Source organism: Dermacentor silvarum, chromosome 1 (assembly GCF_013339745.2).
Source record: "Dermacentor silvarum isolate Dsil-2018 chromosome 1, BIME_Dsil_1.4, whole genome shotgun sequence".
NCBI lineage: Eukaryota > Metazoa > Arthropoda > Arachnida > Ixodida > Ixodidae > Dermacentor > Dermacentor silvarum.
Genome location: NC_051154.1, coordinates 385,049,550 through 385,067,315, shown reverse-complemented (window position 1 = coordinate 385,067,315; position 17,766 = coordinate 385,049,550). Strand labels below are relative to the sequence as shown.

Below are 17,766 nucleotides of genomic sequence, written 5' to 3'. Positions count from 1 at the left end.
AGTAACGCTTGTCTGCCAATAACACATTCACAGCACAAACACCAACGGGACGCAATATTGCACCGCTTACTCCGCGGTATTTAGCATGCGTGTCGAGGGAAAACATCACTTTGCGTCGAAGCCGGTTCTTGAAAGAAAGACTCATAACAGATATCATAGCCCCGGTGTCCACCAATGCCATTGTACATATACCATCAATTGTCACTTACACTTAAGGGGCCTAAAAAAATACCCCATTCTCTTAGCGGGGGACTTCAACAGTCCAAGTAAAGCTTGGGGATATGACTGGACGGCACCGAATGGCAGAAAGTTAGAATACGTTATGAATAACGTACAGTTTACTCTGTTAAATGATACCACGATTGCTACTAGAACAGGCAACAGCGTCGAGAAAGACACGAATCCGGACTTAACATGGTTGAGAGGACCCATGAATGCTGTGTGGGAGAACAGCCTAGAGAACATGGGAAGCGATCATTTTATCCTTACAACGCAGCTTATAGTGAAAAAAGGACGAACCGAAAACAGAACTTTTACTAAAACAAAGATTACTAAATGGGACGATATGCGAGCTCAACTATTACAGAGAGACCCAGGGGATGACTTAGATACTTGGGTAGAAGATATCAAATCTGTGTACAAAAAGACCACTAAGGAAATAGGAAGAGATGAAGATCACCCTTATGTTGACTCCCATCTCTTAAATCTCTGGGACAAGCGCCACAGGTTAATCAACAAATACAAAAAGAATAAATTAAACAAAGCATTACGCAAGACAATTCAAAGAATCACAATAGAAGCACAAGATTATGCCCAGGAATTAGCCAACGAGAACTGGCTTCAAACATGTGATCAGCTTAACGGACAGCTGCATACTCCGAAGGTTTGGCAAATATTGAGGACCCTTCTAGGCCAGGCAAAACCAAGGCACGCGATAACTAAACTGCAAATGTTGGAAAATAAAAATGCAGAGGAACTCGCTGTAGAATTTTTGCATACCTTTTTTCCAATCAAAAGCGACGATCATCCCTTACCAGATTACGACGAGTCTGGTAACGACAATTCCCAAGGCATCAACTCGCCTTTTTCCCTTCGTGAATTACATGCCGCCATGCAGAGCTTAAAACGGAACACTACCCCTGGAGCAGATGGAATCACGTACGCAATGTTGAGAAACTTGCCAGATAATTATCAAGAGGCTCTGCTGGAACATATAAACAAAGCATGGGAACAAGGTGTAATTCCAAAACAATGGAAAGAGGCAGTAGTAATACCAATTCCTAAGACAGGAAAACCACCCGACAAAGTATCCAATTTTAGGCCCATATCATTAACCTCCTGTATAGGAAAATTAATGGAGAAGATGGTTTTAGAACGTCTTGAGTGGCACCTGGAAGGCCTTCAACTTTTACCCGAAACAATGATAGGCTTCAGAAAACATGTTAGCACTCAGGACGCTATGCTGAGGATAAAAAACCAGGTGTTCGATTTACCAAGTACAGCTCAGCTAAGAACAATCGTAGGGGTCGATATGCAACGAGCGTTTGATAGTGTCACCCACCGCGCAATTCTAGAAAACCTCAAGGCGACTAAACCTGGGCCTAGAGTATACAACTATGTTAAGGACTTCCTAAGTGAAAGGACGGTTAAAGTGAAACTTGATGAATATGTGTCACCTAGCCATCCAATCACGCGCGGAACACCCCAAGGTTCTATTCTCTCGCCGACTTTATTTAACATTGCGATGATGAAGCTACCCGCATTGCTAGAACAAATACCAAACCTAGAACATAATCTGTACGCCGATGATATAACTATTTGGTGCTGTCGAGGATCACCAGGATGGCAAGAACACATTATTCAATGTGGACTAGATACTATACGTGACTACGCCGAAACACTAGGGCTAGAATGTTCCCCTCAGAAATCAGAATATATTGTCATTAGTGAAGACGTTAGCAAGCGAGCCGAAGAATATAAAACTTTAATCAAACTTCGAATGAAAGACGCAGTCTTACCCCGCAAGAATACCATAAGAATCCTCGGTTTTTTTCTACAGGACAATGGCAAAGCATCAACATGGGTGCAGAAGCTGACCGTACAACTGGAACAGATCCTTGCAATGATACGTAGAATAACTAGACAAAGGAGAGGAATGAAAGAACATGAACTTCGTAAGGTTATAGAAGCCTTGATCTTTTCTAGGATAATGTACTATCTACCATACGCTAAGATAACCAGCACTCAGCGCAAAAAGATAGACATTATAATTAGAAAGTGTGCTAGACTTGCCCTGGGAGTTCCTAAGTTTGCACCTAACCATAAAATTGAAGCAACCGGCCTCTTTAACTCACTAGAAGACAGAATAGACATGCACAATCAAGCACAAATACAGAGACTTAAATCATCTAATCAGGGTCGACGAATACTGAATAGATTGGGATACGAAACCGCTCATTTACCCCCAATTCCCCCGAAACTACCACCATGGGATGATCTGCCAAGGATAACCGTAGATCCCATTCCAAAAATATGCACCCGGAAAAGAATCGAAATAGGCGCTCAAAAAGAACAAGTGTAATGCAGATGACAGAGGATAAAAGCACGTACTACACAGATGCCAGTCATAATGCCGAAATCAGCAAAGCAGCGGTCGTGGGCCATGACTCGACGATTGTGAAAAATTACTTGGGAGTCCCAACGCCTCACGACGCGGAATTGCTGGCAGTAATGCTCGCCATAACGGAAATGACACACACATCTGACACGATCACAATCCGAACAGACAGTCAAAGCGCTTGCAGAGACATTCAAAATGATGATCTTCCTTACCACATACGCACAAAGCTCCACATGTACATGCATGCTCACCCCCTTCTACGCATACGCATACAATGGGTTCCAGGCCATCAAGGATTGCGAGGAAATGTAAGAGCACACCAGCTCACCCGCGCAGAAAATCCGGGACCTCCTATCCTTTGGCCTGTTGAAGATACTTACAACCCCAGAGAAGAACAGAAGATGCAGCGGAAAGAAAGGATACGTATTTTGAAATCTCGCAGGGAAGCATCAACAATTCTCAACACACCATCCTACACGCATTCGAGAGAGGACGCCTCAATCATACGAAAAGCACAAACACACACATTACTAACACCACACTATACGCATTATATTAACAGGGACCCAGGCTCCCCCACTTGTAAACAGTGCGGGGCCTATCCATCAAATAAACACATCTTGTGGGAGTGCCCTGAAAACGCCATCTTGAAAAAGACAATACTTTCCAAATTACCACACAACCAGCGTCCTGGCAGCTGGGAGGAGTGGACCACTCCCCCACGAAGGTTTGAAAAACTATGGTGGCCGCTTCTGGTGCAGCACGTCAAGAACGTTCTGGGCCAGGAGGCATGAGCCTACCAGGAGGCCCGGACTTGGGCTTTAGTTCCTTCGGGGCTAATAAATGTTATTTCTCTCTCTCTCTCACTTACACTTTGTTTCTCAGCATTGTAACCGGTGGAGGTATCAGTGTCGTGTCGAGTCTGGCGACCTCACCTCCATCGGCCGCGCAGTCTAGTTTCCCGACGGCGGTGGTGAGAATGAACGTCGCCTTGGTGAAGGAGAGTGACGTTGACGTGAAGAAGGTGGAGTGAGACTGCGGTCTGAAACGGGCGAGTCGCTGCGCTGATTCCGTCGAGGACTGTTGATGGGGAAGGTCGTCGACGAAGTAAAGGAGCGTGGAGGCCAGGAATTGTCGACATTAGGACGTTCAGTGCCATAGGACGTTGGCTGTGACTCGTACCACCTCGGTGCCCAACGACGCTGACGACAGAATCGAGAGATGTGTCCTGTGACACCGCAGGTATAGCACACGGGAGGCTCGCGGCTAACGTTCGGGTAGGATGGGTATGTCCGTGGCTCCGAGTAGGCCGTTGTTGAGCAACGGGCATATCCCTCAGCACGCCCGTTGCCGGTTTCCCGGTGGTAGTTCTGTGGCGTTCTCATTCGCCTTCTCGAGCGGTACTCCTCGACAGTCGCTGCAGCGATGGAAAGGGGAGCTGGTGGAGGATTGTACGGATGTTGACTATCACGGACCTCATTGTTCAATTCCGTGCAACGACGTCAATCTGGAACGACGTCAATCTTCAACCCCACCCTTACACTTTCTCGGTTAAAGTACTCAATCATTCGTCGTAATTGCTTCCCAGTGTTTCTGAACAGGGGAACATTGGACGAGACAACATAGATATTCGCCGTTGATCATCACTCCTAAGTCTTCCCAGTATAATGCCGCAATTCTCCTTCTAAGCATGCAATGAATGGCATTGCAGAGAATATGTCTCCTTGCCTGAGCCCTTTCTTGATAGCTAACTTTGTAGCTTTGATGTGAATACATCAAATAGCCCATGATACGAAAAATCCGGCGTCTGTAGCAGTGAAAAAGCACCTATATTCCAATTGGCTGCGACGCCAGGTTATGTGTGCGCCTTTACGCAGCAGAGCGAGCGAAAGGGAACACCTGCTGCCGTGACGGGAAAACTGCCACGGTAAGCTGTACAATTTTATCGTTAGAGGAAAGATATATTGTAGTCACTCTGAAGGTAAGCAATGATAAATTCTTTTTGCATTTCGAGGGAATGAATTCATAATTGTTAAGTAAGTTTTCAGAATGAACGACTAAGAATTGATATTACGAATGGAATCTTAGAGATTAACTTAGAAACTTAATTGGGGCACCAGCAACTATTTCACATATTAAGGGTAAGGTCATACGGAGCGAATTTATTCCATAAAAGAGTTGAATTTCACCATAAACAAACAACTTTTCATTCGAGCTACATTTTTTTGCAAGTAACTGTATCGCCTTTTCTATAAAAGGCCTTGTTGGGCTGCACAGTGCAAAAGACCGAGTCAGTCATCCGTGCGACCCGTCGTTCGTGATAGGTTTCTACGTGAGAACCAGGATAGCAGAAAAGAGGCGCTATATCACCACGAGTGCAGCGGTTAAAATAGCCATAGACAATTATCATCACCGGCACTCCCGTCAATTCGTTGTACCGAAAGATGTGGTCGATCGCCAGAGACAAGTAAATACGAACGAATGGAAAGCAGCAACTGATTAAACGAGTACAATCTCCGAAATTTCACTTTGCTGGTTTTCCCTCTTTATACTATAGTTACCAACTCCATCATTACAATATGAGTTTTACATACCACGAACATTTTTTTCCTTAGAAACTTAAAGGGGGCACCAGCAACTATTTCACATATTAAGGGTAAGGTCATACGGAGCGAATTTATTCCATAAAAGATTTGAATTTCACCATAAACAAACAACTTTTCATTGGAGCTACATTTTTTTTGCAACTAACTGTACCGCATATTCTAGCAAAGGCCATGTTAGGCTCCACAGTGCAAAAGACCGAGTCAGTCATCCGTGCGACCCGTCATTCGTGATAGGTTTCGACGTGACAACCAGGATAGCAGAAAAGAGGCGCTATATCACGACGACTGCAGCGGTTAAAGCGACCATAGACAATTATCATCACCGGCACTCCCGTCAATGCGTTGTACCGATGTGGTCGATCGCCAGAGACAAGTAAATACGAACGAACGGAAAGCAGCAATTGATTAAACGAGTACAATCTCCGAAATTTTGATTTGCTGGTTTTGCCTCTTTATACTATAGTTACCAACCCCATCATTACGATATCAGTTTTAGATACCCCGAACATTTTTTTTCTTTCATAAATCATGAATGAAACCCTGGGTTAATGCGGCAAATACACACCTCCCCCCCCCCCCCCCCCTGGCGCAGAACTTTCTAGCAAGTGGCGTGCCGAAAAAACAAAGTGCGCTGCTTTACGCCACCAAACTGTGCAGTAAGTTATCGGGGTCGCCGTACTAGAGGGCCACGAATAAATTGCGAACTTCGTGTTTCAAGTGCAGCCAGAGCAAGATACATGAGCATATTTGTACTTGAAATGTGGCTGGGAATCGAACCCGTGACCTGGTGCTCAGTAGCACAATGGGCCGCTGCGACTGCACGCCATGTAGGGTGTGTACTGATGTTCGTCTGCACGCCAAGAAAATCCGGAAGGGATCACTCCATACCATTGATGCACCGGCCAATGTGAAGAAAGGACCTGACATTGAAAGAGGAAAGACGCTTTTTCCCGTCCGGTTATTTCTTCACATGGTCTGGCGTCTTCTGTAGCGTAGCAATGCTTAGATGACGGGATAATAGGCGATGAAAAAAGAGAATGGCGCTAAGCATTCTGAGTAACGCCACAACACAGGGCCAAACTTAATGTCAAATGCGAAGTGCGGAGTGAATGAAGAAATAATTGTAGGCAATTGTATTACCCTGGTGAGTTGATAAGATAACATAATTTTTTTGCAGCTGGAAAGGCACGCGTAGACCGTCAAGGAACAAGCTTGAGACTACTCCAGCAGGCTACTAGGCTGACTAACTTTTGCGCCATTGGTTCACGATACCGCGTCATCTCCACACGTTGATTTAGAGACACATAAATTCTCCCTTGTAAAGACGCCCTACGCCAAGAAGCCGTGCTGCATTTGATGCGCTTCTTTATGTAATTGCTATAACAGCTGATATAATTAATGTTCTCAAGTGCGTTCGAGATATTCTGGCACCATAGGGTCGTTAGCGGGTCAGCAGCTGCGTGTGATGCCAAAGCAACGGCATTGAATGAGCAACCAACCTAAGAGAATTGAGAGAGATAAAAAACGCCAAGGTGGTCCTCTACCTGTCCTTCAAACTGTTGTGGGCCGTTATCGGTAACGTTATCGGTTATCGGTCGCTTAAGCGAAAACTAAAATTTTTGTTTGCACATAGAATCGTCACCTTCCACGTTTTTTGATACGGAAATTCAGCAGAGTGGTAATGTTTGGCAATTATTGCGAATAAACTTTGCATATGCTTCTAGAGCCGACACTCAATGATTGGAATTCCTTCTTAAGAGGAAAGAGGAAGCTTTAGCTCGGGCCCAACTCCAATGCCGCCTGTTCAAATACATGTAAAACGCATAACCGCATTTCTGAGATAACGAATGGGTCAATTCTAAATAAATTTGTTGTAATTGATCGAGAAATTTAAAATATAACGACTGTTGGACGCGCAAATTTGATTTATGGCTTGAATGGTTTAAAAGCAATTTTCAAAAATTGCTAAGCTTGAAAAAAAAATAGAAGCATGAAGTTTACAATTGCGTAGCCCTGCACCAATAACAGATAGCGCAGTTTTGTAAACTCTATCTGTTAGAGCATCAAAAGTGGACAAATTTGATATTTCAGTTTATATCTTTTACCTCGATTTGGTACATTGATTACCAGGGCTTTGCAGAATTAAGTTCTAGTCCCACATTAGCGGTTTTGTTGAGAGGCATGTGTAATATATAAATTTTGTACGCGTTAGATGTACTATTAGGTGCAACTTATAGAATTGTGATATCGTATTTTATTTCTGAGTTACAGAGATGTAAACATGATAGTTTCGTTTTCCGAATATTTGCGATTTTTAACAATGTTTAATAAAAAATGTACGACCTAACTAAAAAATTCGCAACCAACGCTCGCTAGATTTTAACTTTTCTTTTAAATGCGCGCACATTTATCAAATTTAGTGCAGTCGTCGCCGAGGTAAACGATTTCTCCTTTCCCATGTATTTAGATAGGAGCCCACGAGCTAAAGCTTCCTCTTAAATCTTAACTCATCCTGCAACCATCTCAGCCCTAAATTCGGAAAACCTGCTTATGAACATCTCTAAACCTGCTTCAGAAAGGCTTTGTAATTGAAAAACGCCTACCTGTTACAGGGTCCCACCTAAAAAAGCACGAAAAGAAAAAGCGCCCTGTATGTTCTATTCATATGTACTAGTGAAATAAAGCCACCGCGGTAACGCTGTAATAAACAGTAGCCTTTAATCACAAATTTTGCAGTCGCGTTATCCATTTTATGGATAAAATCACTGCAGCTCATGAACACAGCGGTAGATTTCTTACTGCTCATTGCTTTTCCATGGTCTCGCCACTCTTTCAGCTCCAGTACCTGTGGCGGTACATGGTTCATGCCGCACAAATATGGATCTGTAAAAAAAGTGTTATTTGGAGCTAGTACGCTGTATATATAGGGTCTAAGTCACCTACAGATCGAAGGTGGTGGTGGTGCAGCATGGCAGCCTGGCATAAACGGCCGGCAATTGTTCCGCCTGAGCCTCCTATGAGTGGAGATCAGTGGTGTGTCGCCAGGTGTTGATGAACCCCGTGTCTCGCAGGAAGGCAATAAGCCGTCGTTGCACTCCTTTCCTGATTACCGCGGGCCCTCCGGGGAAAACGACGCCTTCAAAGGTCCTGCGCGAAAGACCACTCTTTTTTAGGCTGTAGACCATCGCGTTTCTTTTGTGTCGAACTGCGGGCAAAGGCAAATGAAATGTTTGAGGTCGCCGATATCACCACTGCGGTGGGAAGTGCAACGTCCATCTACAGATCGAAGTTAACCCATATGCATAGGATTATCGAATTGAGGCATCTTTTTCTCCTACGGCGCTGGGCATTCCGATACGCCTGTTGAAATCAAGGCTGCTTTAACGCGCAAGCATTCATGAAAAGAATTTTACAGATGTATGGCGGACAACCCAAAGCAGCGCTACGAATGCATGGCGGTTGGGCTCTTAAGGATGGTCGTATGGCCTAATTTCTTATGTTGTTTCGAGGTCAGCTTTGGCATGTAGTGCAGCTGCGATTTTGCTACATGAGATGTAGCGGATGGTTCTCCATTCATTACGATATCACATTGACCAAAGTCAGGGTTTACCAACGGTCGCCTTTACGGGTCTTATATGCGACTCCAACAAAACATCTGAGTGCCAGCGAAAGGCAGCGCCTCCTATAACTTGCTTTACGCAGTCCAGATCAGCGAGAGAGATATTGTCCTTAGTCGCGACCATTTGCATGTCACTCACGCGATGTCGTTTAATCTCTGTACTTTTTGCCTAGGGATGACGTCTAACCATCTGTTGGTTTCCATGCCTCGAAGTCTTAGATACCTGGAGATGAAGCAACTGCGTAGTATACGCTATCCAGGATCTCACAATCAGGACTTGGCCTAGTGATCGTTATCGCGCTGCCCGCGCACGGCAGCGATATAAGGCTCGTGTGAGTGCTCCCGTGTACTAGTACCCAGGCTTGAGGCTTGGACACCGACTTGAGTCGCATTCGTGCGTGCCAAATCCCCTGCGCAGTCATGAATTTCGACAAACGAATCTTGGCCATCTTGCTGTTAGCGTTTACGTGTGGAAGTGGCAGTTCAGGTAAGAATGACGGTATTTCAGTGACTGAATTGAGTGCTTCGTTTCTGCATGTAGCAATTGAAGGTACAGGAAACAGGCAAAATGAGATGACGTACGCAGCACCAGCGGAGCCGTACCGAGTCTCTTTTTGTGCATTGTAATGCTATTCTATTTATTTCTTCTTATAATTCGTCTCACCGAGCGGATAATCCAGGAGATAAGCGGGTGTGCAAGCTAATGGCCAAAGGCGGAAATAACGGAAAATGAAAAAAAAATTGTGACACTGCCTGGACTTCTATTTTTCCATCAACATTTGTCTTGCTTACGCAGTCTTTCGCGTGTTTCTCTCAATCTCGTTCACAATGTGGCCGATGCCATTGTTCCCGCTTATCTCGTCTTTGTGAATTTTGCTCTGCTTTGATATGAGGTCTGTCAGTTGCGTACATATGCTTTTTAGTTCATTTAGTAAAATTTTTCGAGCCGGTGAAGATTTTAGAGAGTCAGATTGGGTCTATCAGTCATTCAGGTTTCAGTGCCGGAAACTTTTGACACACTTTAAGCCTTTTTCAAACATAAACAGTGCAGATGTGATAATATGCGAGGTTTGACTACAGGCATCTAGCCTAAGATTCCAGCAGGATTGGAGCTTCAGGTGGTATACTTCTGCCAATATATGCTTATCTAAAATATCTTTGCTTAATACGTTTATGATCCTGCTGGCCTTCTCAAATAGAATGCATTTGGCGGCCTTGCACTGGACGCCACTGGATGCTTATAAAGGAGCTGCTGTTATTCCGAGTCACACATTCTTCGAAGTTATGTTGGGAGTAAAGTATTTGCTTGAGGAGGCATCGTTTCTCCACAGGGGAAGCTTGCTTTGACTTTGGTATGTTCAGGAAATAACTTACAAAGCCACTTCTACTAACAAAACCAGAAATTCTTGACTTTCGATTCGCCTCTGTATTACTGCGTGTGGTTTTTGTTATTTTCAAAAAAGCGCAGCCTGTTCAGATGTAACATAACTGTACTCTCGTATTTATATTAGTTTCTTTGTCAGCAAAACAGGCTGCTAGTCTAATTTGTTTATTATTAAACCACGTCACATAATGTATGTAAAGGTTTTATGCTGTTTTAAAGGTAGTAACGTGCTAACAGTTGCAAATAACACTTCGCAAGTCTTCTTCAGCACTGAAATAGGGACAGAAAAACTCATTAAGCTTTCTGCTTAAATTAAGGTATCTATTCAATGAATTATTGCTGTCTTGACCAAATACATTTGTTCTAACATCAATATTCGTGCAGCTAAATGCTTGCCGTTAATAGCTGGTGCTTGCCAATAATAATTACGCGTTATTTATTCGTGTTTCTCGAAGGTATTTTCATGACTTTTAAAACAAGTTGGAATATAGGTGTTGGTATCGTGCAGCTGCTTTAGAACAGCAGGTGCAGCTAAAAAGTTCTAAAAAAGCATTAGCACAGTTGCTTTTCTGACAATAAAATGTTCTGTCTTTCTCTCTTTCTTGCATAGTTAAGCTGAAACACATTGTCTATAGACCTATGTCGCATTGAAATTAAATATTGTATTTGAAGTCAACGCTTGCTGCTTGTCGCTTTGTTTCTCTTCGTTCGAATATTAACTAGATTCCTGGAATTAAATCTCCCTGGTTCAGGCGGAGTTAAGTTGGAGCTAACATAATCCGTTGACCAAAGTAGAAACGATAGTTCACATACTTCAATTTACAAGAATGTACTACTGAGTTTGTTTGTACGGCATTGTCATTGCTATTGCATTTCGACTAAGTCAGAGACTGAGACAGCAAAGTGGGATTGTGAACATTAGAGAGTGAACTGTGTTGTCCTAGCTTGAACGAAACTGACGTAGCTTACAAATATTTCCTAAATAATATAACTGGAGCCCGAAATACAAGAAGGAAGATCTTTAAAATGCTAAAGCCGCATGAGGTGGCTGACGCATCAGCTCAAAAGACTGCTACTTTGCGTCGCACAGTTGAGAGACATGCGTTAAGGCCCCGCTGTATGAAGGACATTCATACCGCGAGACGTGCTGTAAAGGAATTTGCGCGCCAACTACACTAGTTAGCCAAAAGAAGAATGCGCACCTTTTGCTCAAAACTTGCCCTCAGAAAGCCACTCACCATAGTCTCGAACAATGTGCACAGCCTAATGACTGCGCGAACAGAGCAACACCAGTAAAGCTGTGTATTGCTCTTAAGTAAAGCACCGAAAACCTTGGCGAAGCGACAGTTTTCGCTCCGACATAGCTGTGGCAGCGACAACTTTGTTAGAGTTATCTGCTAAGCGACAGCGTTAATGTCCGCTGTGAGTCAGCAAGCTTTACCCAACATGTCCTTATGGATGAGCCTTTTACTATGGTGGAGCTGCTGACTCAGGCCTCCTTGAACCGGTGAGCATCACCGTGAACGGACGCCTACATTGAAGTGCATGCTCAGCTGTGTGAGAGCAAACTTTTCCTACCCTATTAACAGCATTCTCGTGTCCTTTTGTGTCCACGAAAGAGACCCGACAGGATCGTCTGTCGTGGGTGACGTATTAGTGGCCGGTCACGCTCCACGGATAGAATTCACGGTCTCATAGAAGATATAGCACCTACAACTAATAAAACAATTTTTGTAGCGAGGTGAGAAATCTGCTTGAGGGTTTGCCAAACTCGACCAGTTTCGCGGGCGTGTGGCGCGTGGCAAGATAAAAAGTCCTGATGCATGTTTTTTGGGCAATGAACGCTTGGGAAAGACTAGCTCTTTTGTCTTATGAGCGGAAAGCTCCATAATTATCAGTATATTTTTTACTGGCACAAATCGGCCAATCCTGGATACGCGGGCTATTGATTCTGTGGACAGCTGAAGGTTCAATTTGTCGGTGGCAATCTTGAGGATAATTTATTCTGATATTGTGGATTTTCAGATTCAGTGTCGCCTATTCTGAAAAACACCTGATTATCTCGACGGGACCAGTCTTCGGGTGTTATCAAAACGATCACTAAGGGCGATAGTCTCGTTTTGAAATTGGCTTAGCCTATCCCTTCTGTCAACCATATCTCGCTGGCAATCCTAATGTGTATGTGACTGGGGTAGTAGGCGTTGAATAATATCAGCCTCAGATTTATTCGTATATTCATCGTGATCATCATTTATTATACGCTTAAGGGCCCATTGGAGGGCATTGCATAAGGAGGGGGGGACGAGAAATAACAAAAACAACATTTCGTAAAACGAATGCAGTAATTAAAGAAAGCGGCAGCAGTTTTCTCAACAAGTACGGGGCAAGAACAACAAAGCACAAAATTCCTGCGCAGCTTTAAGTTCGGCGACCGCTTGAGACATATTACCTCAATACATGTAAATATGTAGTTCGTTTCCTTCAGAAGTTTCATTCTGTAAGCAAAATCATTGCGTGTGGATTTGGCTCGGCGTTTCCGCACATCAACAAGAAGAACGCACACAAAGGCTCAGCTTCTGTACACTGCCTTTTGAAATCTACTGGGAAGCTTGTAGCACGATTCAAATCTCCATGGACTAGCCCATCTACAAATCACAATAGTCAGGCTATTCGCATTGTGCTCGTAGAATCCTCTCTTAGACCGTTACAACGAGCTGGTTAAACCGAGTAAAGCGGTAGGATGGGAGAGGTGATTGCGATGATGCCATTTTTCGTTGCTAACCAAACCACTCTAGCTCCTCTTTCGTTATAATCTGTAATACAAATTATGTTGATCCACAATAAAAACTTTGTTCTTCGGATAATAACGACAGAAATATGCTGTTATGGCATTAGTTTTGCAGAAAAGCGCGATGTGCAGAAGTTCCAAAATTCTTTTAAGCGCGCTGCAGGCAGCTACAAACGAAGCGTTAAAGCTTTTAAAACATGTACAGAAACATAGCATTGTCGCTCTGTAAACGAATGTCTTATCTGCAAGACGTGAGCAGCCTCTAAAAATGCACGCTTGCACTGGTAATCAAAGCAGCGTCATTGCAAGAACTTGCTGCGCTTGCGCTCCTCATTCTCTCTAGGTGCTAATGTTTTTACGGTGGGCACTTATCTTCGCCAACGCATGGCCGAGCAGCTAGCACTCCTGATTTCTACTCACGGGCTCCTCAACAACTTATCCTGTCACGGCGAGCTCCGCTCATGAAAAAATTAGCAAATACATTACAGGAAACCGCGTTTTATCCTTTTTCTGCTTTCTTAGACGTTCTGGAGAAATGGTTAGTTAACTCTTGCGTTAAAGTCGTTAAAGTGCAACAGGTTAGGTGATGTACAATAATACAAGAATATGAGGGTTTGACAAGCATTACGTTAAGGTAAGACGGCGGTATCGACTTGGCGGGAAACTGTGTCTGATATTCTAGTTTAGGTAAAGAGAAAGTGGACTTGAGTTATACTTGTAATGTGCATGGCAGATAAAAGGTGGTCTGGTAGAGTAAAGGAAGTTGATCTAAACGAAGGGAAACGTAGTCATTTGAGGCAGAGGTTAGCTGGTGTGGTCAGATGAATAAATTTGTAAGAGTCAGTGGACATCAGATAGTGTAAGTAGATATCACAGGTGGACTCTTTGGTCCAGCAGTGGACATAAAATCTCCTGACAATATCAGGTGTGTTTAGGGTGCGATGATGGACGACTTTACACATTTTATGCTCTCATTCTGCCTGAGAGACCATATCAAGGGTATGGACATGGTGGTTGAGCTGAGGTGCACAAAAATTGCTAAAGACGCACAAACACGTCAATCGCAGTCGGATACGATGCTATCAGACGCTGTGCACAATATTGTAGCATTAAGCTCGACGCTGTTGCACAGGAGCGAGAATCCGGAAAAATAAGTGCAGCTTTCAACAATCGCAAATCCAAGAGAATGAAAGGCTGGTAAGCAAGGCGCTGCTGCTATGGTACATTTTTTGTAATCGTTGCGACTTTGTGTATATGCGGACCCGCCGTGATTATGTTGGGCTGCTAAGCACGAGGTCGCGGGATCAAATCCCGGCCACAGCGGCCGCATTTCAAAGGGGGCGAAATGCGAAAACACCCGTGTACTTCGATTTAGGTGCACGTTAAAGAACCCCAGCTGGTCTAAATTATTCGGGAGTTTCACACTACGGCGTGCCTCATAATAAAATAGCGGTTTTGGCACGTGAAACCCCATGATTTAATTCAATAACAATGCCGCGTAGCAAGCGCTAATGGAACTCGCGTGACAGTATTGCAAACTTTCCGCCACCACCCTGCCTCGTGCCCTCGCCTGCGCACTGGCATAAGCATCACACTTCATGCGCATGGCGAAAGAAAACGTACCGCTTTGATACGATTCACCCAAGCACTGTAATTCCACTCCGCGAATGCTATTTGGATGAGAATGACATGCTTATACACGCGTCTGCGGTGGCTACAAGCATAGATGATAACGTTCCAAAAGCCAGTGCAACTGTGATCCAAGGGCAAACCCGTTAAAATGAACACCCAGATGTCATCTTTCAGCTCTAACAATAAGAAGAGCAGAGACAATGGCATTTAAATAGTGCTATGACATTTAAAAACTTAATTACATGCTGGGGTTTTAAATGGACACACCACGACACGATTACGCGGCACGCAGTAGTAGGGGATTACTTTTGACCACCTCGGGTTCGTTACGTGCTCCTAAACCAAACTATACCAGCGTTTCTTCATGTCGCCCCCACCTAAATGCGGCAGCCGATGCCGGGACAGAACCCGCGACTCAGAGTCAGTACAGCGATGGCTGCAATTATATTCATCTATCGTCATAGAGCCTAAAAACTATAGAGAACAGGACCATAAGCTGGGTCACATGGAAATCTAAGTTGTAATAAGAAAAAAAGTTGGTGCTAAATGACCTATACTTTTGTTCTAAAATACGAATTTCAGAAAGCTCCAGGAACGGTGGCTTTTTTCCCCAACGGTCGCAATCATATCATTTAAATGATATCATTCGCAGGTCATCGGTATTCCATTCGGTATTGTAAAACATCTCACAATATGCGGACTCCACCACTGTTTACGACACACTTTACGTTTTACAAGTAGTGCTAATGAGCAGAAAGAAAAGCGAATAGAAACATACAAAACATTAATTCACGTTGTAATACTTTCCAAAAAGTCACAATTTCATTTACAAAAGTACGAGGGAAAACGTCACCATTCAAGAATAATTTGCCTGCCCTATATATTGATCCCCTACGTATTAATTCTGGGGCAACACAGGCATGCTACTGTTCCCTTAGCAAAAAATTTGAAGGCCATCATTAGGATTCATTCGACAATAATGAATTGCCTTAGTTTTCCGCTGTTTTAACCCTTTTGCGCGTTCCCTTTTTGCTTGGAATAATGAGACGTGCTAGACTCTTCGTCCCACAGCCGCGGCATTCTTCCGCCGACACTCTAGTACAGGATCACACGTACCACTCGGAGAAGGCGCGGCGTCCATCTTTAGCTTCAAATATACAGTGCACAGAACACAAACGCCGCCACTAACGCAACTGCCTGAACGCGCGACGTCTGCGCACTTGCCCGAGAGCGAAGTGCATCTATTGATGGCCGAGCGCCTACTGTGGGGGCCACATCCCAGCGCGTTGCGCCGCTGCCCCTTCTTCTAGTTGAGCTGCCCTGGGTCCCTTTGACGATTGAAAACAGTGAATAAAGGTTTGAGTTATCGAACCTGCGTTATGGACAAATGGTGCAACAATAAATTCACCGACGATTATGATACTCCCTAATGCGAAAATTCAGCGCAGCTGTATACGCGTTTTCATTTTGTGATATATTGGCTGGCGCGGACAATCTTTCTTGTGCGGCATGTTGCAAACGGAGCGAAGTGTGGCGCGACTGACTCGCTATTCACCGTAGACCGTAGACCTAAGCAAGGATACCGTAGACCTAAGCAAGGATACCCTTTGTCTCCGTTGTTGTTAACGGTTAGGGTTCGTTTTTTCGTTTTTTTGCGCAGTTCTGTGATTATATATAGTATTTACCGCCAATGTATGATACTTTCGCTATTTTGTTTGTATAATACTGCTAATTATTGCAATTCATTTTTTTGTATTGGACCCATCACTAGCCGCTTTAGGCTATGGGACCAAATATTTTTGTAAGCATTTTTCACATTATTGTGTAAGAAAATACCCCTTTCATTTGATTTGAATACAACGACGGCTGGAAAACAGCTATTTAGGTTTTCACTTATCATACACCCGTAATGGCAAAGGGTCACAAAAGGCTCTAGCACGCGGACGGAGTAGAGCTATTAGCGGACAATGCAAGGTGTTTAGAGACGTATGAACATATATAGCAACGTGACGATATCTGGGCCTTAAGTTTACACAGAGAACTCGGGAATCATGATCTTTAATGAAGAAACGAGTACTAAAGGTTCATTCTAAGGGATGCGAAGGTATTCACCCAGCGAGATCCGTAAGTAACATACACCATCCAAAATAGCTTAATTAAAGTGGATGAAGTATTTAGAGTATTTGTGGGGAAAAAGCAGGAAGACATTCATAGGACTGCATCCGTTGCAGGAATTGATAACGGTACACGATAGTATAGAGGTTTAAGGAAGAAAAATAAAAAAGCAAGAGGAGAGTTAGACATAAAGGTAGACTGAAAAACATCCACAACGTACCTGATTAGCTCAAGCAGGCTAGGCGGGTATGTCACTACCCTGTTCCAAAGAAGGTGCTGCTAAATCATTTCAAGATCATCACGTCATTCTGTCAAGCTAATATTACCAAGTCTGGAGGAGAAACTCCCCATAGCTCCCATGCACGGAAATCTGTAACCGTAAGGGCGCCGCCATGTTGGTACGCGTGCAGGCGCGCAGGCGTAGACGACGAGATGCGATTAAGACGTGACGTGCAATGAACGCGATCCCAACTCCTCAGTATGATGGCGCCGTCGAGTTCAGGGCCTTCCCGCGCACCGTTCGCGCACCCTAAAGTTTACTTTAAATGTTATAAATAGCCATCGGATCTTTCTCTAAAACATACGGAACGAACTTTTCAAATCATCGATGCTTACGTGCTACGTGTAAATGGTTCTTTTTGCATACATTTTCATTTTATACCCTTACGAGACTGAGAGGTAGCAACATGGCGGTGTCTTTGTGCTTGCCACTTTTATTCGCTCAGCTTTTGCTCTAACATCGGCATGCTACTCTATGCTGAGTCCAGAGCAGATGACGTGTGACGCGCGCTTCCCCCTCTCCCCTCCAGCCAAGCGGCAGAAGCTGTGCTATCCCTCCCCGTGGCGCTCTTCCTATCTCGTGACATCAGGTGCCTCCTCCCCTTCCACTTGCATCGGTATCTCACCCATTTATTTCCCCTCTTTTGCCGTACACAAAGCCGAAAGGACGGGTGTTCCTTCGCATGAGCACTCAATACGAAACACAATTCACTAGTTTGAAAA

The 17,766-nt window shown here is 44.1% G+C and overlaps 1 protein-coding gene across 2 annotated transcripts in view; it reads left to right on the top strand.

The window, feature by feature from the left end:
- The first annotated feature begins 9,203 nt into the window (after nucleotides 1-9,203).
- The window catches only part of LOC119437508 (uncharacterized), a 444,678-nt gene continuing 436,115 nt past the window's right edge, over nucleotides 9,204-17,766 (top strand). The window contains exon 1 of one of the 2 annotated variants that reach the window (XM_049660630.1): nucleotides 9,204-9,332. In XM_049660630.1, the coding sequence (XP_049516587.1) occupies nucleotides 9,266-9,332 (67 nt within the window). In that variant the 5' untranslated portion in view covers nucleotides 9,204-9,265. The remainder of the gene's footprint in view (nucleotides 9,333-17,766) is intronic. The other variant, XM_049660629.1, reaches the window with a different exon arrangement.